The sequence below is a fragment of the Bactrocera dorsalis genome, chromosome 2, assembly GCF_023373825.1.
Source record: "Bactrocera dorsalis isolate Fly_Bdor chromosome 2, ASM2337382v1, whole genome shotgun sequence".
Classification (NCBI taxonomy): domain Eukaryota; kingdom Metazoa; phylum Arthropoda; class Insecta; order Diptera; family Tephritidae; genus Bactrocera; species Bactrocera dorsalis.
Genome location: NC_064304.1, coordinates 71376534 through 71398630, shown reverse-complemented (window position 1 = coordinate 71398630; position 22097 = coordinate 71376534). Strand labels below are relative to the sequence as shown.

Genomic DNA, 22097 nt, shown 5'->3' with positions numbered 1-22097 from the left:
TACAAAATTGCTCGATCGAGTTTCGTGCTTAAAACGAAGGAGTTCGATCAATTGATTTGATTGCTCTGTTTGCTGATTGAAACTGATTGGTTGGTTCCGGTATGATGATTGGAAATGATTGTACAGAAAAGGACGATCAAGTCCAACGATGCACGAAAACTCAGGCATCGATCAACTATGCCTTTGAATTGATTGTGATTGAACCAATCAGATCGAGAATTGCATAATTTGTATGTACATATTTGTGTGTTTTAACGGAAACAAGTTGCGATGCATAAAATTAACCAAAACATTACTGCATATATGTATTTCTTCATTTTTAACTAAAATTCAATTAATGCTTAAAATTAATAAACAAAGGTAATGCTTAAAATATTAGGGAACACAAATTTCAAATTTTTATCACTTCTTCATTGAGATCAACAAAAATTTAAAATTAAAAGAGGGTAATAAACTTGGTTTCTTAATCGCTAAAACTTAAAAAAAAATGAATTTAAAAACAATACATTATCAACTGAACACGGTCTGAGCCTATTTCTTTTTTCAGTTATAATATTTCCAGCTAAAGAAAAAGAACGCTCAGCGACTGCGCTGCTGGCAGTAACCACCCGGTATGACCAAACGGTATGATTGTGATCGATCGGAATGCAAGCAGCATTCTCGAACATTCTTTGCTGCTCACACAAGGCGTTCGATCGAGAAAAATCATTACGAAACAAGCAGTGATTGTAACTGATTGTTCGCTTTGATCACGCTCGCTTACGATCATTCATTTTTGTTGAAGCAAAGTTTTCCATCACAACAAATCTGAGTCAATGATCGGGTATGATTGAAAAAATTGTGATCGTTGCAGCTCTCTGATTCAAATATACCCTAAGCATTGCGCACAATTCCGATTTCTTTGGCGCCGCGATCTGTAGGTACCGTTGGAAAGAGGAAGTCCACCTGATTAAAAAATATTATAGGGTTATATGGTCCACAAATGCTTAGTTTACGAGATATTCGACTTCCAAGTTCAAAAATTCCCAAAATTCGAACATTTCAACAAGCTATTTCCCCACATTAAACACACTTTTCGGACATTTTTTACTTTAAATTAATTAAATTAAACTATAAACATTGAAATACATCCACATTTTTCCCTTTTTATTTAATCTTTATTTTAAAAATTACTTTTTACACTCGTAGTGAGCATCATTTATGTACTAACAATTATAAGGAAATGGAGCGCTGCATAATATGCAAATATGAGCAATTCGCTGAATTTCTCTATTTTGATGTAATTCCTCTTTCTTTATTTAGCAATCTTAGTTCTAATAAAAACAAGTGTGTCTATAAATTATATTTCAAATTAAAATGAGTATAAATAATCTTTCCATGCATATGGATTTTTTCTTATTTAATTTTAATAAACAACTAGGTAATATATAATATTATTACGTATTAAAATAATAAAATGCTTAGGTTACCCCGGGTATTGGCTCGATCAGGATTATCTTTTTAAAGGAGTGCTACGCGAAAGTACTTCAGTCACCCTGGGTATGGGCTCGACCAGGGTAATTTTTTTAGAGCGCGGCCGAAGGCCTCCAACGCAGAAAGGAGTACTACACGAAAGTACTTCGGTGTCAATCTGGGTATTCGCTCTACCAGGGTTATTTTTTTAGAGCGCGGCCGAAGGCCTCCAACGCAGAAAGGAGTACTACACGAAAGTACTTCGGTGTCAATCTGGGTATTCGCTCGACCAGGGTTATTTTTTTAGAGCGCGGCCGAAGGCCTCCAACGCAGAAAGGAGTACTACACGAAAGTACTTCGGTGTCAATCTGGGTATTCGCTCGACCAGGGTTATTTTTTTAGAGCGCGGCCGCCAACGCAGAAAGGAGTACTACGCGTACTTCAGTCACCCCGATATGATATAAATTTTATAATATTATCATAGATTTTTACTTATTTGTCTTTATCGGACATAAATCGCATATTATACAAGTTAAGCAAGTTAGGTTTTATAAACTTTATTAATTAATTTTTCAGTTATAACTAATGCGTTGTCTCCAAGAACTGTCCTGCTATGCTAACAGCGCAGCCTTAAATACCCTCTCGTCCAATGATTTTCAGGTGTTGTTGTTATTGTTGCGCGCAGTGATCTTATGCTCTTTATTATACTGTTGCTGGGTTACCTAACTAACCCAAGCGCATGGTGAAGCTGTTGTTAGGCGCCGAGTTGGGCTGTTGGCGGGCTGCTTGGCTAACCCAAGCACAAGGTAGAGCTGTTGCTGGGTGGTGATAGAATTACGCGCTATCCTGCGTCGTTGCGTTGTTGGTAGGCAAACACATGGGCAAGGTTAATTGCCTGCGCAGTGTTCTTAAGCGCCGGACTGTTCCGTTGTTGGACAGCTTAGAAAACATATGCGCGAGGTGTTGATGTTGCTAAGCGCCACTGTCGAAAGGTTGCGTGGTGATGACATACGCTAAGCTGTGTTGTTGCAATGCTGCATTCGAGCGCAATATAATAACTTACATATACATACATATGTATATGGAAAAAGTTTTCACAATTCAATATTATAACTTGAAAAATGTTGGAAAGTATTTTTTATTATAATTAATATAGAAAAAAGAATCACGCAAAGAAACAGACAAAGAAATACAAATTTGGTGTTAAAGATGTGGCAACGCTTGTTTTCCTCATAATAGTAAACAATCTAACCTTTGCAACGATGAGTGTGATAAGTGATTTTTAAATTAATAAATTTAGGTAAAATACAAAATAAAAGTGAAATGTGAACTTATTTCAATGTTTAAAGTGTATATTTAAATATACCAAGTGAAAAATTTAAAAAAAAATTAGTGAAAGTTGGAGAAATACTATGTGTTTTTAATGCAAATTTTTGAATCTTTAATCGGGAATATTTTGAAAAATAAAAGTTATTTCAATATTATTTTTGGATCTTCCTTCTCTGGAGAAGCTCCGCTATCCGCACATACCCGATTTATCGGAAATTCGGTTTTTTTACCCCTCCGCCAAAGTAATCGGAATCGTGCCAAGCATTGAAATAAACTCGCGTTTCACATTTATTTTGTAATTTTTCAGCTAAAACTAGTAATTTAAAAATCACTTATCAAATTTATCGCTGAAAAGTTTACGAGTGTTTATATTTACGAGGAAAACCTGGTTTGCCACACCTTAAAAACCAGAAGTGAAGGATTTTTCAGCGTTTCGCAGCGTTTTCTTTGCTTTAAAAAAAAAAAAAAAAAAATAACCCTGGCCGAGCGAATACCCAGGGTGACTGAAGTACATTCGCGTAGTACTCTTTTCTGCGTTAAAAATAAAAAAATATATTGAGTTTTTGTTATGAAGTGGTTAAAGTAGTTATATTTTTTCGTTATGCACTCATATTGAAACAAAATTTGAGTTTTCGTTATAAAATGGATAAGTTTTGGTTATTATATCTGTAAGCGATTTATTTATTATTCACGACAGTCGGCTATGTACTGAGAAGTATAACAATAACAATAGAAATAAAAAAGAAGGCATATCCATGACTAGGCAAATCACACATTAATGATACATTATTAATTAATTTCTTAACCCTTGAGACGTAGCTCGCATATGTACAACCAAACATACTAATATTTTCATGTCTATTGACTAAGTCTACAACCCTGCTCCTCGGTCCACCCCTCACGTAGTTCTTCGAAGAGTTGATTGTTTTTAACAGCCTGTCCTTCAACGCAGGCATTCGGTCTACAATGCCGAATTGTTCCAAAATTTTCGGAGAGTCGATTAATCCATTTAGTGACTTAAAAGCAAACAAGAGATCTGTTATTTGTCTCCGACTCATCAGGTCATAAATTTCAAATTGACCACGAACCTCCTCCGAGCCTCCAACCCATCCTTTACGTCTCGGGAAGTACGCGACATATTTACAGAGTTTCTTCTGCACTCTCTCCACTTTGTCAATGAGGCAGTCGGTATGAGGAGACCAAACCAATGAACAATACTCCAACATCGGACGCACCAAGGTCGAGTACAGCCCCACGAACGTACCAGCATTCCTGAAGTCATCCCCACATCTGAATATGAACCCAAGTGTCCTGTATGCCTGTGATGTAATTTTGTCAATGTGTCCAGCGAAATTTAGTGCATTGTCAATCATGACACCAAGATCTTTTATTACTGTGACTTTTTCTAGCTGATGATCAGCGATACGGTAAACAGCTGGACGACGACTCAAGGACCGTGACAAGAACATCACCACGCACTTTATTTTAAACTCAATTTATTTTCGTCGCTCCACTCCTCAAGTCTATCAAGGTCTTGCTGTAATGCACTAATATCATCCACAGTGCTTATCTTTCTGAGGTTATTAGCATAAAGTAAAAAGTCCGACGATATTTTGTCCCCAATGTCGTTGAGAAATATGCTAAACAGCACTGGCCCCAGATGGGAACCCTGTGGAACCCCGGACGACACTTTAAACTCGGACGACACATAGCCATTCACTCGCACCTGCAGGAATCTCCCAGTCAAGTACGAGTTGAACCAACTCAATATATTTCCCGCCACTCCGTAGCGAGCCATTTTTCTATTAAGAGCTCATGGTCGAAGGCTTTGCTGAAATCCGTGGAGATAGTGTGAACTGTTTCACTCTTGTCCAACGCTCTCAGTACGTAATCGACATACAGGTAAAGGTTTGTAGCGGTAGACCCTCCGCCAAAGAACCCATGTTGCTTGGTCGAGATCGTATTCTTGAAGGCGAAATTCACCTGCTGCAAACAAGTTTCTCAAACAACTTTGCCATTGCCGGCTGTATGCATATTGGCCTGTAGTTGGACACCTCAGATCTTGACCCTGTCTTGTAAATTGGACAAATATACGAGCGTTTCCATGCCGACGGAAAAATACCCATCTCCAGTGATTTACTAAAGATGTGGGTTATTGGTTCGGCAAGTCCGACTGCACAGCTCTTCAGTAATATGTTCGGTATTTCATCTGGTCCGGCTACCTTCTTTCCATCTAGTTTGCACATTTGCTCGTACACTACATCAAAGCGGATGGTGAGTTCCGATAATTTCACATCGTAACTAGTCGATGTTTCCACAGCTTGAGCATTGGTTCCCCATTGTCGTTAGGTTTCTCCGCATAGATGCTACCAAAGAACGACGCAAAAAGATTGCTCACTTCCCCACCCGTCGTAGCTACACTATCTTGCCACGACACGGAGGAAAGTCCGAGTCTACGTAGACCGAGTTTCGGACCAACCTCTGACCAACCTCTGACATCTCCGATATTATAATGTTGGGATCCCCATTAAGTGCATCGAACGATGTTAATTTATTCTCAACAGCGCCGACTCTCTTTTCTAATTGCTTATAATGCTGCGAGACTGCTCTGTTGTTCTCTGCCAACTTGTTAAAGTCCAGCCGAATCCCTGCAACGCTGGTCTGAATATTTTCAATTGTTTTCTTGAACGGTGTTAAGTATTTCTCAAACATTTTCTCATCACTGTCATTGATTGCCTCAATAATACTAACCTCTGAGTGACAGCCAGTCAATATGACCAGTTTTCCGAAAGCTGCACTTCTTGTGGAACCAATTCTTACAACTATTGCAGCTAATACTTCCTGAGTTTCCCCTTATAAACTTGGAGCAAGTTATACACACGTGCTTACTCGACGCCATTGTTGTCATTTATTTTTGATGATACTTTGTTTTGTATTTTATGTGACGATACTTATATGTATTTTTATATTTAAAATTTGAGTTTTCGTACTGTACTCATATATTTTACACTTTATTACGTAATATTATTATATAATATTACGATAATGTATACGATAATATCCAAATGCATGAATAGAGGAGTTTTTGCGAAAAAGAGGAATTTCAGCGAATTGCCTTATCATCACATGGCAGCGCTCCATTTCGTCGTAATTTTTGGTAAACAAATGAGGTTCAAACGAGTGTAAAATGCAATTTTTAAAATAAAGATTTTTTAGGTAAAAACCTGCGAAAAGTGTAAAATGTGGATTTATTTGAAAGTTTATAGTGTAATTTAAAGTGAAAAATATGAATAACGTGTGTTTAATGTGGTGAAATAGCTTCATGAAATGTTCGAATTTTGCGAATTTTTGAACTTTAAGGTCGAATATTTCGTAAACTAATCCTATATATTTTTTAATCAGGAGGACTTCCTCTTCCCAACGGTATATTCAAATCGTGGCGCCAAAGCAATCGGAATTGTGCCCATTTGTTTTGTATTAAATTATGCAAAAATAATTTTATTCAATATTTAACTATCAGCTCTTTTCTCGTGCCGGGCCAATGATGATGCATTCACAACAATAATTTTAAGATACCAATAACATGTGAATTATAAAAATAATAAAAAAAATTTAAAAGCCAAAATAAATATCATTATTTCCTATTAAAAACAAACATTACATTTATTTAGAATTAAAATTTTGGGGAAACTTTAGTATACCATGCCAATTTCAGGGTTAAAAGTGGTATGGTTGGATAGGGCTGATGCTCCAGATTAAGAAAATTTATAATTATAGCCGCCGCAAACTTATAGTTTCGAGATATTTGCATTTAAAGTTAAAAATTTCGCAAATTTAATTCCGCAATGTCTCGATTTATTTTTTTCTTTCATATTATGTACTTTTTATACACTTACACTTCACTGCAATATTTGTACATATTTATTTTATATTTATAACTTAGACATTTGCTTAAAATAAGCGTTTTATTTTTTACACAAATTTCACTACATGCACAGTAACATAATTGTTCCGTGTTGTCAAATAATAAATGTTACCATATCCCAAACGATTGAAAACAATAAAAATAAATAAAAAAAACTCAAATGCAGGAAAAAAATAAACCTGACCGATCCAACACCGGGGTGTGACAGGTTTTTGAAGTAAAACTTCTTTAGGCGCGCTTGGCTTGGGGAGTAAACTGACGAACGCGTGACGAAAAGTGTGATCAGGCGAGGCGAACGGTAATTGGCTTGGGGAGTAAGCTGACGAACGCGCAACGAAAAGTGTGATCAGACGAGGCGAACGCAGAGAACGTATAATATAGAGAAGGATCACCGCGTTGCCAAATTTACGACATTTCATTTAACATATGTACATATTAAAAGACCAAGCGGTCGCGCATATTCACGTACATACATATGTAATTATGTGTGCATGTAAACAAATTTGCAAGAACCAGAGAACTTAAAAGTATAGACAGAGAACATAAAATTTGTTAACATTGTATGTAAGGTCGGAATTCGCCTCGCAATTTTAACATTGTTTACAATTCTCTCACATATTCTAACCGAGAATATGAAGAGACAGAAATATATGTATTTACGGCATATGATGACAAGGCATATATGCCGAAGAAGAGAATATGAAGAGACTCTCAACGAAGAATTTCGTTTTGCTAGTTTATATTTTCTTTCATTTTGACACCGAAAATGTGTACAAAATACATTATGTTCTCTGTCTCACATACGCAAGAATATGAAGAGACATAAATATATGTATGTATGCATGAATATGAATATGAAGACATAAACACATGCATGCATGCTCCTTATGCAAGTTCATACATATGAATACATATTTACGCACGTTGGATGCCGAAGCTGTTACAGCGGCAAGGGAAGCGGTAACAATCGGCGATCGTTTGTTAGTTTCTTTCGCGTCTCGTCGCGTCAGTGCTTCGACAGATTGATGTGCTGAACACATAGAACGCGACAGACTGCAAGCGCCATCTGAATCTGATATTGAAATACACACATTCTTAAGGACACAGTTATTTAGACAGCTGCACAACTACATAACTGTGTCCATAAGAACGTGTGTATTTTAATATTTGACAGATGTCGCTTGCAGCCTGCCCCGCTCTATGTGTTCCAGGCGTGACTCTTTGAGTTTCGGCCATTGATTGTCCGTGACACTTGTTATTATGAATGTATGTACATATGTGCATATGTATGTGGCTCGCATTTGTTTTCGTAACATACGGACAATTGTGCCAAAGAAATAATATACATATGTATGTATGTATATACCATAGAAATTCTATTGGTACAAATATGGAAATGATAACGAAATAATGCGAATATGCACATTTCATGAAGGTCATCAATTTTCTTTGAAGAAATGAAGTTCATTTTGCACATCTTCACTTTGTAATAGTGGAAATAAATATAATTTATTTGAAATATTACTTTATTTAAATAAAAATAAAGAGAAATAAAATTAAAATAATTTTTCCTAATTTTTCCCGTGTTTTGGACGATGGAACAAACATCATAATGGTAGTTGTTTACATGTCGCCCAATAACACAGTTAATAATATCATAAAGTTTATATACAGAAGACTTATGATTTATGGTCGAGTAGGTTCTGAAGAACTAGGAGAAAACTATCATACGTTGCCACTAATCTTAGCAAGAGATTTCAATATCAATTTCGCATCCGAAGATGGACAACTCTTGAGAAACTTTCTACGAGATAAATTAGAATTACAAATGAATAATGACCGTAATGAGCCAACTACAAGACATGGAACAACAATCGATGCAGTTTTTTCTAGATTTCTGTCTAATTTTAATTCTAAAATATATGTATCGTATTTCTCGTATCATAAGCCTATTGTCTCGGTTTCAACCACAGTAATTACTGATGTACCCAATAATGAAAATAACGAATAAAACAATGCAAAAAAATAAAAGATCTATGCAAAAGTATTAATTTACTAATGAAAACATACAATAAATTTAAATATTTGTAGGAAATAAATATATGTATATGTGCATACATGTATATATTGCACACACACATTCATATGTATACATATAGATAGAGAGAAAGAAGTTTTACTTCAGTCGTGCGGTCATAAGCACACTCTCTTTTTTTTTTTAGTAAAACTCCTTTTTGCATTGGCGGCGCTTCAAAAAAAAAATAACTCTGGCCAATCCAACACCGGGGTGTGTCAGTTTTTTTTTGTGTAAAACTCCTTTTTGCATTGACGGCCTTCGGCCGCGCTTTAAGAAAATAACGGGGTATCGGGGGTCGGGGTATATTCGGGATAAGTTAGAGTTAAACTTGTTACAATATCCAGAACGAAGCTGCGCTAGGGTTACTCGCGCTTCTCGCGGCAACTCGAGCTCTTAGTCTGCAATGTGTGGTGGTTTGACTCCAAGAACGCCATTCACTGGATGGCAGTCGGTGAAGGTGTTGATAGCTCCACTTTTTATTGCTCCTAGGAGGCGGTTTCGCTCCAAGCAGGTGGCTCCAAGGGCATCCTAGCAGGACCTGCATGAAAAGGAGTTCATTATGCTCCTTAACTGGGAGCATAAGCGCCTCACTATTTAGGTGTTCTGGCCGATCCAACACCGGGGTGTGTCAGGTTCTTTTTTTTTTGAGTAAAACTCCTTTTTGGGTTGGCGGCCTTCGGCCGCGCTTCAAAAAATAACTGTGGCCAATCCAACACCGGGGTGTGACAAGTTTTTTTCGAGTAAATCTCTTTTTTGCTTTTTACTCATGATATAGCAAGAAAAAGGATAATGAGTTAGGGAATAAATTTTTTATTAATTTTTATTCGTTTGATAAATGTGTAATTATGGCAACACTTATTATCCGTCAACACGGAACTCTTTAGTTATTGTGTAAAAAAACAAAAAATAATTACTAGAAATCGAGAAATTGCAAGATAAAAATTTTAAATTTTAAATGCAAATATCTCGAAAACTATAAGTTTGCGGCGTATTCTTAATCTGGAGCATCAGCTTTATCCAACCATACCACTTTTAATCCTGAAATCGTGGGATGGTATACTGAAGCCGACCCAAAATTTTAGTTTTCGCAAATTGAAAGTTGAAAATTTCGCATTTTTTATTTTGCAATTTCTCGATTTATAGTGACTTTCTTTCATATTATGCACTTTTTATACACTTACGCTTCACTACAATGTTTCTATATATTTATGTTATATTAATTATTTTGACATTTGCTTAAAATAAGCATTTTATTTTTACACTATGCACAATAAGAAGTGTTTCGTGTTGTCAAATAATAAGTGTTAACAAATCCAAACGATTGAAAAATAAGTAAAAAACTCAAACGCAGGAAACAAATACCATCTTCTGAAATATATTTTGCATTGTAATAAAAAAAGGTTTTAGGGCTTATAGGTATGTTTTATTGCATCTAATAATTTACAAAAGGATCATAATGCTTATTCTCTATATTCTTTCTCAAAATATACTCAAAAAAGTCTTAAGGTATTTTCGCTAGTTGGCGCTGAAAGTGCGTAGTTCTGGTTTTATTCGTCGCATCGGGTCATGCTATACCTTTTTGGAAAGCTCATTTCAATCGCTAACACGTGTTTGATTGACTCGTTTCTTTTAACTCGTTCGTGAGTTATAGCGTCGCAAACATGGAGCAAAATAAAGAGAAAATACGGCATATTTTACAGTACTACTACGATAAAGGCAAAAATGCATCTCAAGCCGCCAATAAAATTTGTGCAGTTTATGGACCCGATACAGTTTCCATTTCCACCGCACAACGATGGTTTCAACGTTCTGGTGTAGAGGTGGTCGAAGATGCGCCACGCTCCGGAAGGCCTGTCGTTGAAAATTGCGATAAAATCGCTGAATTGGTCGAAAGAGACCGGCATAGTAGCAGCCGTAGCATCGGTCAAGAGCTGGGCATGAGTCATCAAAAATTCATTTCAATTAAAAAAAAAAAATTCAATAAAAAACCGCAAGACTTTTTTGACAGCCCATTATATTAAATTCGAAAAATCTTCATAATTATTATAATTATCTTGGGTAAATTTTAGAATAGCATTCAAAAATTCATCTATTTAAAACGCGTGTTTGTATGAATAAATGGATTTCAACTAAAGTTTAATAAACTATTTAATATAAAATAAATGGTTAGAAACGAATTAGTGAGGTGTTAGTGGATATAAAAGCAAAAAATATATGTGTAAAATTTATTATAAATCGGAGAAACACGCGTTTTTAAATAATTGATCTTTTGAGCTTCAAATGCAAATATCTCAAAAACCATAAGACAGCGGCAACTATATACTCGCATATATATATTTTTTTGATATTGAGGACCTCCTCTATCCGTCCATACCCATTTTTAACCCGAAATCGGGGAATGCTATTCTAAATCCCAGCCATTATCTTTGTTAAAAAAACCGTTTAATTACGCGCCACTGGGACTTGATGCGTTAAGTGTGAGTTCCGTCATCTGCGACGAAGGGTTTCTTGTTGTTGATTTAACGGTATATCAATCCCTGTTAGGATGGTAAGGGTTATCCAGGTTTTCGTCGACGTCATTTAGCGGGATGCGACAATCGGATTATTCGGGTCGCTGTAATTTACCCGTCGGTGCTCATACCCTTGACTGGACAGACAATCGTACGCCTTCCAACAATCGGTACATACGAGTATAATACTACCTTTTGCCACGTGCTCCTCTAGCACCTCAGCGAACTTCACACTGCTGAGACATACCTCCAGCCTAAGGTCGTCACTCCCATCTTTAACCATCCCAAGAACCCAGTGGCCTTCGACTCTCCGTTTAAAAATAAGAAAAGATAAATTAATTACGTAAAAAAACAATGATGTATTTATTATTACATTTGTTATATTTCCTCTTCCAAAATTTGCTCTCATCTCTTCGAACAGTTTTACCAGGGCCAGGGTTGTTGTTTTAACGGTTTCTCAATCCCTGTTAGGATGGTAAGGGTTATCTACGTTGTTGTCGACGTCATCTAGCGGGAGGCCCAGGAAAAGTGCTGTTTCGACGCGGTCAGACCAAAGTTAAAAGGATGTTAGATGAGTAGGTTTGGCAGGACATACAAAGAGGTGGTCAGTGTCATGCGGAGACTCGTTGCATGCAGGACATACATTGGATATGTCGGGGTATAATATTCGGGATAAGTAGGAGTTTAACTTGCTACAATATCCAGAACGAAGCTGCGCTAGGGTTAATCGCGTTTCTCGCGGCAACTCGAGCTCTTAGTCGACCTCTTGTTTAATTCTAGTACGGATGTTTGTCGACCGCTCAGGTAGTTCGTTGTCCACCTCTTCAGTCCTGGAGGCAGCGTAGTCTCGATGTCCTGCAGTAGCGTTGTGTGGTTACTTGTCGATAGCTTTCGACATGTCCAACGCTACAAGGATCGTTCTTTCACAAAGTGGTTTCTGGTTGAGGCCACGATCTATCTGAGCGTTTATGACGCTAAGTGCTGTGCACTTTGCGGAATCCTTGCTGGTGGCTGGATAGGCTCAGGTGGTGAGTGAAAGTCGGGAATAGTAAAGCCTCAAGTGTCTTCACTACTGGGGAGAGGAGAGGTATCGGACGATATGACTCCCCTTTGATGGCGGGTTTCTCAGGTTTCAGTAGCGGGGCCACTCTTCCGACCTTCCAGACATCGGGTATTTGAAGAGTGGTCAGCGGCAAGTTGAGAACCTTGGTGACATAACATACTCCCGTCGAGCCTAGATGCTTTAGCATATGCATGTTAATTCCATTAGGGCCTATGGATTTGGATGATTTCGATTTGTTGATGGCATTCTGAACCTCCTCATCAGTAAAAATAAGTGGCGCGCACCATTTGGTGCGTTTATGATGGTTTACCATTTGCCGATTTTCCAAATTGAGATCCCTTATTCGGGGATTCCCGGGTTCGGCATGGCGTAAGGCGCTCATTAGCTAAAACGGTTGGGAAACTGGGGCAGATTTCCGCTATTCCTCCAGCCGGGATTAAGCAAGCGGTAGCCAACGGATACGTCCGTAGGAATGAGTAGAACGTTGAAGGTGCTTTCGGTAAACTCTGTGAAGCCGAGCAAGTTAGCTTCGTTAAAGTTAACGAATGTGCGGTTGTCGACAGAAACAAAATCGGAAGGTTTCTCGATCGAGATAACTATGGGCAGATCGTCTGATGTGAGACTTAGCATAGGTCGCCAGGTTATTCTATTTATCAGATCACCGCTAGCAATGGTAATATAGTAATGGGAGTGAGAGAGTGGCATGTAGGTGGTGTTTTTTGTAGCTGCAGAACCCGCAGGGGCGGGGGAGACTCGTTCAGTATGGGGTAACGTACAACTCACTCCACTCACTCGTGGTGCGCAGGCCGGAACACGCCGGGAAGTGACACCAGCCAGTGCAGGAATTGCTCTTAACTGATGTGACGTTCCGACGTATGACGGTCTGACACACGGAACAGACTGTGCGAGGAACCAGGAGTTGCTGATTTGTTCTCTCCCGAGGATTGGAGTGGGATGAAAGTTGGAGGGGACATGTCAGAGTGAGAGCTATGTTGCTTGTTTGAGCTCCTGGGGACCGTGGAGGTCCTCTGTTGGCCACTCGGGGTGAGTGACGGCGCGGCGCGCGAACTATGTGTAGATTGCACAGCCGTAGAGGCTAGAGTCGCAGTGTTGCGTAGGCAACGGTGCGTAGAACCGGCTGTCGTGGGAATTGATCTAGTGCCCTTGGTACCTTCAGTCGATATATAGTCAGCTTCTGAAAGCCAAAAGTATTAAGGACCATGAGGTCGTAACCCATAACGTGGGTCCAAATTGATCATATCAGCGCTAAACTATCTTTATATTTAGAAAAAGTGTTCAATTAATTTCATTGAAATACCATAAATATTGACCCACATAAAAGTTTTAAAATCAGATGGAAAGTTAATATGTACGAAAATCATTATATTGAGTATATTGGGACTAGAAGAAGATCTGGACTGATTGCATTAACTTCTGACATAATTTAAAAAAAAAAGGAGCATTTTTTTTATTTGGCGTAATATATTACTAAACATTTCACAATACAAAAGTAGTAAAAAGTAAATGTTTGAAAACTTTACAAAATATATAAAGCGAAATTTTTTTTAGAAATCATATAGGTCAATTATTTCATTAGAAACGTAATTATGTATAAACCTCGCAAAATGCTGTAGGCAACTGCTGTTGTACATCACGGTTACCTATGGACTAGTGTATAATTAGATGGGTTTCCACCCTTTTCAGTTGTATTTTCGCAATTTTCATGTCTGATACTTTATGAAGATTATATACTTTCGTATTAGATTGGCCATGTATGTATTTCAACATGCATTGTTAACTAGAACATAAAAAGCGATTTATTGTGACGATCTTCCGATTCGTTGTCCATTTATCCTCCCATGGATTAACATGGAGCAAATAATGCTGACACATATGCATATTACCATTAAGTAATTTTTGACAACACGTAAAGTCCACTACTCCCATAACCGATTTTGTCGGGAAAAAATCAGCCTTAGGCACAGAAGTCCATATATTCGATATCAGGGGCTTGAAAAATATTTTCCGATTTCGATTATTTTTGAATGTGAGATGGAATGACCTGAAGACAATATTTTTGCAAAGTTTTGTTCTGATAGCTTCATTCTTAATTTAGGCACAGCAAAATGAACAAATCCGTTAGAATTTAAAATTGTGCTATGTACATTAGGCATATAACAAATTTTGACGAAAAATTTGGCATACCACCACGTGGTGGCAAATATTGTACAAGTAATGAATATCACTTTTTTAGGTGATTTCGTTTCAAAAACGTTCCGCGCAAAAATAGATTTCTAAAAAAGTCAACATTTTTTTTTGTGTTATTATATTGAATCAGAATTTTCTGAATTTTCACTTCCCTTAGGTCCATTAAAAGGCGTTTGGAATAATAGGAAGATTATTAGTTAAATAAATATCTATTATTATGAAGAAAAACGTGTACAGTGTACAAAACTTTTTTTGTTTTTTTCAGCAGTTCTGATAAAAAAGTAATTTCGTTTTGCGCGGAAACTTTTTTGCAATTTCGCAAAAAAAAAAAAATAATGGGGTTCATACTTTTTTATTCTCTATTCGACTATGGTATGCCGTTTTTCGTATTTGCAAAAATTGTAAAAAGTTATATGCCTAATGGACATAGTTGTAGTTCGATTTTGCTCATTTTCACACTCTAATAATGCTGTATGTTTAGCACAAATGTAAATAAGTTAAAATAAGCTTATTAAAATCTGCACAGCTTAAAATAGGAAATTTGTTTAGTATTCGATTTTTTCAGAATCGACGGTATGTCGTAATTTTTTTACACATAAGTTGTATAAAAAGTCTGGTACAAATACATACATACGTGTGAAGCTAATTCCAATAATAATTCGAGTGTGTATTATAAATTTATTTGTGAAATATTATCTAAGATAAGCGATATATGAGAACTTAACAATGATTAAATATAGTATATATGAATACCATACGTACATATACATATACATACACATGTATATATGGTATTCATGGCCGGAGTATGTTATATAGTATGGGTGTATATGATTGCTGGAAATATAAATTAAACTGTATTTTCATGTGAGTAGCCAAATTAATTGCAAATATGCCTTTAAGTTTTCACAATACTTCAATGTGCAGTTATTGAAATTTTTACATATATTAGTGCTGTTTTTTAGGTACATAATGGGAATAGGTAATGATAGAAATGTTTTTATGAAACGTTTCATTCAGAGTTAAATATTTGTTATATTTTTTTATAAATTTTAAGCAATGTTCGACGTTTCAACATTTTTCTTCATATATAGAATTGTTTAATCGAAAACGCGTTTTAAGACATCCACTAAGTAATCAAAAGAGTCAAGTAAGTGAAAGCATGTATTTACTACGGATTTTTTACTAAGTTATTATGTACAAACACAACAGAGTGCTTTGTTCTTTGACATTTCCAACTATCATAATTGAATGCATACAGTTTTACGGTGCACCACTTATGCTTGTCGCATAAGCATGGAAAGCTAAGAACTGCTTTTGCATTTTCTTCTTCGTTATTGGCGTAGACACAGCTTACCTGGTTATAGTCGAGTTTACAGCAGCGTTCTTCTTTTTCACTGTATGGCGTCAATTCGAGACTCCAAGCGAAGACAGGTCCTTCTCCACTTGGTCTTTCCAACGGATTGGAGGTCTTGTTGTTGTTGGTTGGGTACTGACTATAAATCTTCCGCAGAATCTTTTCGTTGAGAACTCGTAACATCGAATCATCAGATGTTGTCATCGTCCATGTCTCTGCTCCATATAGCAAGACGGGAATAATGAGTGACTTAAAGAGTTTGGTTTTTGTTCGTCGAGAACTTTACTTCTCAATTGCCTACTCAGTCCGAAGTAGCACCTGTTGGCAAGAGCTATTGTGCGTTGGATTTCGAGGTCGACATTGTTTTTGGTGTTAATACTGGTTCCGAGATAGATGAAATTATTTCCTTTCTGCTTTCACGGGTCTTTTCCAAAATTTGGCAGCTCTTTTTCGTGCTGTCAAAAGCAGCTTTGAAGCCAACAAAAAGATGTGCGTGTCCATTCTGCTTTCACGGGTCTTTTCCAAAATTTGGCGCATGGTCTAAAGCCACACTGATAAGGTCCAATCAGTTTTTTGATGGTGTGCTTTTATATTTCACACAATACGCTCGACAGAACTTTATAAGCGATGCTGAGGCGCAGATTGTCGGATCTATCTTTTTGTGGATTGGGCAGAGCACACTTAAATCCCATATTCGACAAATTCTACAAAGAAGCTGATAAATGTTCTTTATCAGTTCGTAGCCGGCGTATTTGGTCGGCAAACCATCGGCCCTCACCGCTTTGTTGTCCTTCGGCTGGGTAATTCGAAATTACTATTCGAACGTCGTCACAGTCGGGCAATGGAACGTCTGCTCCATCGTCATCGATTGTGGAATCGGGTTCACCATCTCCTGGTGTTATGATTTCACTGCCAATCAGCAGGCTAGTAGTTTCTATTCTGTAATTTTGGTATGCTCTGGACATCCATCACTAGATCACCTCCTTGGGTTCTGCAAGAGTATGCTCCGCTTTTGAAACCTTTTGTTATTCGCCGCATCTTTTCTCCAGCTTTGTTTTTGTGTGCAATGCGTCTCATTTCCCTCTTCAACTCTTGGCAAGTGTTGTGGTCGATTGTAACTTTGCGAGCTGGGCAGTGTAAAACCAATGGTTTCGTTTGCAGTTGTATGTAGAGAGCTTGAAATGACGTCCCACAGCTTCCTTATACCGACTTGCTGAGGAGCTCTCAAAGAGCATGAGGGCAAGTCAAGTAGAAAATCGTTCGGCTCTTTGTTGTGCGTATTTTGTTGCACAGAGGCGGGTGCGTTTCATGTCTGCAACAATATAGTGGTCCAAGTCGATGTCAGCACTTGGAGCATACGCATGTCTGAAACACTGATAACGTGTGTTCCGTCTATCCCATCATGATCTATCTGTTTGGAAAGAATTTTTTGTTCGTTGTGAAACTATTGCGACATTGTAACCTTTGATGGGAAAGCAACACTTTTTACTCGAAAATTCTGTCAACACTGCCAAAGTCACACGTTCTTTCGGTAAATTGTTGCGCACCACTAGCGTTACTAACGCAACGTAAACATTTTACGATAATATGGAGGAGGAATCATTAGTGAATCCATATTTTTAAGTAACACGTTATGCGCGAAATAATTATTGTAATGTTGCAGTAAAGAATCAACAGAGCATCAGCAACAGAGTATCAAATTAGTAACAGGGAAGCATTGCGGTAATTTTAAGTAGCCCGAACACAGCCCTTCTCTTTTGTCGGGGCGTGAGCGCAAATCAGCAACATGTTAAAGAACTTCGCTTTGATGCGGATTGTGGATAGACGTTCATCCACCGGGATGCATGCCAAGACTCGGCGACGGAGTCTCTCTCCCATCACGAATCCCACACCGCAACAAGGACCTACTCGCCTCAGTCCTTGTCCCGTCCATCGTATTTCTTGGACGGCGGTGATGTCAGCTTTCACTCTAACGAGGACATCAATCAGCTGGGTAACGGTACCTTCCCAATTAAGAGACCGGACATTCCCAGTGCATGGCCTTAAATAGTTATTCTTAGTGCGTTTGCCATGGTCGTCATCAAGAGGGGGTCTCTCATCCGAGACTATTTGTGCTTTTTCATTGGGGGCGTTTCTGACGTGGCGGGTCCCAAACCCAACGCACAACACTGTGGGGGGGATATTTCGCCTTCTCACTTTAGCTCGCCTTCAAACGGGCGTTCTTTGGTTACCCAGGATACTTAGTAAAAGACCGGGAGTGGTGAGCTGCTTCAGCCATATGTAAAAAAATCATTTCTGGCCACTCTCAAGTGAATGGTGCTCAGGCAGCCTTCCTTGCGATCGTGAACTATTATATCATCCATTCATCCTAGTGTAGTCTACTCATTTGATAATATTACGCGTGTTTTTTGTAAAGTTAACGGTTTGACAAATATTTTTTATATTCGTGTTTCCTTACGGAATTCGGTTTAATTTAATTGATATATACATATACATATATCCGTCAGTTTTTGTGTTACCGTGGTAGTCAATCTTCTTCTTTACTGGCGTAAACACCGCATACGCGCGAAGTGAGGACACTTGAGGTCTTGCTACTCCCGACCTTCACTCATAGACACCGCTTACGCTATTATAGCCGAGTTAACAACAGCGCGCCGGTCGTTTCTTCTTTTCGCTATGTGGCGCCAATTGGTATTCTAAACGAAGCCAGGTTCTTCTCCACTTGGTCCTTCCAACGGAGTGAAGGTCTTCCTCTTCCTCTGCTTCCCACGGCGGGCACCGCGTCCAATACTTTCAGAGCTGGAGTGTTTTCGTCCATTCGGACAACATGACCCAGCCAGCGTGGCCGCTGTCTTTTAATTCGTTGAACTATGTCAATGTCGTCATATATCTCATCGTCCCATCGACGTCGACTCATGAGTTGTTATCATCGTCCAATCCTCTGCACCAAATGGTAGGACTGGAGTTTCGAGTGACTTATAGAGTTTGGTTTTTGTTCGTCGAGAGAGGACTTTACTTCTCAATTGCGTACTCAGTCCGAAGTAGCACCTGTTGGCAAGATTTATACTGCGTTGGATTTCCAGGCTGACATTGTTGTTGGTGTTTACGCTGGTTCCAAGATAGACAAAATTATCTACAACTTCAAAGTTATGACTGTCAACAGTGACGTGAGAGCCTAGTCGTGAGTGCGACGACTGTTTGTTTGATGACAGGAGATATTTCGTCTTGCTCTGGTTCATTGCCAGACCCATTTGCTTTGCTTCCTTGTCCAGTCTGGAGAAAGCAGAACTAACGGCGCGGGTGTTGAGGCCGATGATCAATATCATCGGCATACGCCAGCCGCTGCACCCTCTTATAAAAGATTGTACCTGCTCGATTAAGTTCTGCAGCTCTAATTATAGTAGTATCTAAGTTATAGTATCTAAGTATAGTAGTAGTCAATAGGAGCGCAGTATTACCCTGAAATGAAAGTTTGAAATTGTCGTTATTAACCTACTATACTTTGTAATTGTATGCCCTGCATGTAACGCAGTAGAAAAACACAAAAATAACAAACCGCTTTGATTTTAATTTTATTGAAAAGTAGAAAAATTTATATCTCGCTTTCAACTACTTGAAAAAATATCTTGTTAATTAGGTTTTGTAGGAAATTGAATGCTCTAAAATATGGTCTCTTATGATTTTTTCGTAAACCCAACCGTTTAAAAGATATTAACAGTTAAAGTTTGATTATTTTTGGTAAAATTAACAAGATATTTTTTCAAGTTGTTGGAAGGGAGATATAAATTTTTCTATCTGATAATAAGAAAAAATAGAAAACCGTTAGGCGGAGGACCTTCTCGTTACAATTAAAAACTCATATTTGGAGAGGATTTCTTAGAGGTGTCTAGGGACCCATTTTTCCGAGTACCAATCGAAAAAAACAAAAAATTTTTTTTTGAATCACCCTAATATACATACATATGTATTCTACCTACCAATTGGAACGTCGTCCAGCGAATTATTTTCGGCGCACTCCTAAACTTTAATTCACTTTTGCTTTCACGGATAGCTTTTTTGTATATAATACTATGAGCAAACAAGTAAGGAAGACCAACGATTAAAGTCAGGGAAGTACCTTCAGGTACATAAGGCTTCATAGTTTTATCGAGGCTATTGGGAGTTTTTACCCAATTTTATTTATTCTAAGCACAGATCTGATCTCTTAATTTTATTAAGATAACTAACATATTGGTTGATATAAAGTCACCTGAAAGTTCGATGATGGTATCGTATGTATTGGTTAGGGGAAGGTCTTCGATGAATATTTTAACATTTACTAATGCCTGTGACAGAAATGTGGTAACAATACCATAATTCAAATACTATGATAGTTCGTTTACATTGATGACATACCAAATCTCAGTATTTGTTTCATAAGCCATAAATATTTAAAAAAATTTTCAACAATAAATGTGTAGATCTGTAACGGGAAAAGTAAGTGATGTTATTTCTAATAATGAAAAATTTCTGTAAAACAAAAAACAGAAAACTTAAATAAAAATATTGACAAATATCAGAGTTATATATATATCTTGAAGATTGAAATTCTCATATTCGATATTTGGAGCTGAATAAAACTTATCAATTTTTTTGCATAAAGGAAATTACACTTTCTGAGTTCCATTGAGATATCTAACACATTTAGCGATTAGGTCTCAAAATAACATATCGTTTTTGAGTCTCTCATTTTCCATGTTCTCCAACTCAGGAAATTTGCTTTTCAGCTACTGCTTGGTGGTTTTTGCTTTGTATGCTGCAGAAAATTGCGAACAGTTTTTATTTCTGAATTTATTCGAACCACGTGAGGGCGACCACTTCTCTTTTTGCCATCAAGTGTTAACGCTTGGGCAAAACGTTAAGGCGGTCTTCAACTCCACTCGGTTGATTGATGTTAAAGCAATTAAATTTCTGATCATCCCAACTCATTTTTGGTATTACGATTTTCAACTATTTTCAGTGGAAATTTCATTGGTGTTTTCAACTTAAAAAATGAAAATTTCACAGGTAATTAAACAGCTGAAAATCTTTAAACGAAAAATCAAACCTAATTTCGTTTAAATGAGAAACTATTTTGTTTTTTTCTCAATAAGATGAAGGAACGTTACCACAAACCCTCCATTTCCTTGCTGTCGGCAGTTATCAAGAATGCATTTTAAATTAATTTAACTTTGGGCAGAAGCAACATAAGGATATGGTTGTGCAACCTGCTTTTAAGTATTATGAACATCACATTTGTGCGCTGTGAATAAGAGATCAAACAGCATATTCCTAAGAGTAGTAAATTGTATCGACTCTTTATGTTCGAAACACTTCCCGCTGTATTTTGATTTTATTTTAATGTTTCAAACTTGTCTCGTCCAGTTTCGAGCTAAACAAATTTTCCACCTTTCTATGGATTTGTACAAGTGATAGTTTTAAATTATAAACAAAATAATTCGTTTTAAATATTTTCTATTTAGAATTTACAAGCTAATTCTAATATACTAACTATAATGATTTTAAGTTTATTTAGCGTTATTTTTTTCAGTTTTTTATGTTTAGTTTTATGAATTTTCTCACAAACAACCAAATACGTTATACAATACTTTTTAAATATATCAGCTCAGGGTTGTTATCTGAATTTTCAAGTAGAAGCCATCCTCAAAGTAAAATCTTGTTATACTATGCAGTACAAGTAGGCCGACAGCCTAAATCCAGTAGACCAAAAAAGAGGAATTCGTGCAAGAGAGTACCTCATTTAAGTGGTAAAACCGCTATCTTCAATGCTACGAAATTTTATTTAGCATATTGTAGATCAGCTTTACAATAGTGACTGGTTTAAATAATGTATTTTTTTTTGTATTTTTGAAACTTTTAAGACTTAATTGATTGGCTGCACCATTTGACGAAACATTATTGAATTTATGTCGCATCGCACAAAAAAGCATGCCAATGTAAAATGTCGAACGATGAATTTTCGTGTGCTTATAGTATTTTATATAAAACAAAAATAAAGGCTTACAGAAACATTTATTTAACATTTTTTGTGTTAGATATATGCATATACATACATAATAAGTTTTATCATATTTATAATAATATTAACTAATACTATATGAGTCTGTCATACACTTCTCTAATTTAATTTTTCATTA

General features: G+C 37.1%; 1 protein-coding gene across 6 annotated transcripts in view; it reads left to right on the top strand.

The window, feature by feature from the left end:
• LOC105228427 (equilibrative nucleoside transporter 1) overlaps positions 1–22097 on the top strand; it is a 159873-nt gene that overhangs the window by 3510 nt on the left and 134266 nt on the right. Inside the window, exons 1-2 of one of the 6 annotated variants that reach the window (XM_049450101.1) lie at positions 15447–15546; positions 15622–15714. The exons of 4 other annotated variants lie outside the window; for them this stretch is intronic. Coding sequence is in view for 1 of the 2 variants with exons in the window: in XM_049450099.1 (XP_049306056.1) it covers positions 15537–15546 (10 nt within the window). In the remaining variant the exon portion in view is untranslated. Of the gene's footprint in view, positions 1–15413; positions 15547–15621; positions 15715–22097 lie in introns of those variants that run through there. One more of the 6 variants, XM_049450099.1, reaches the window with a different exon arrangement.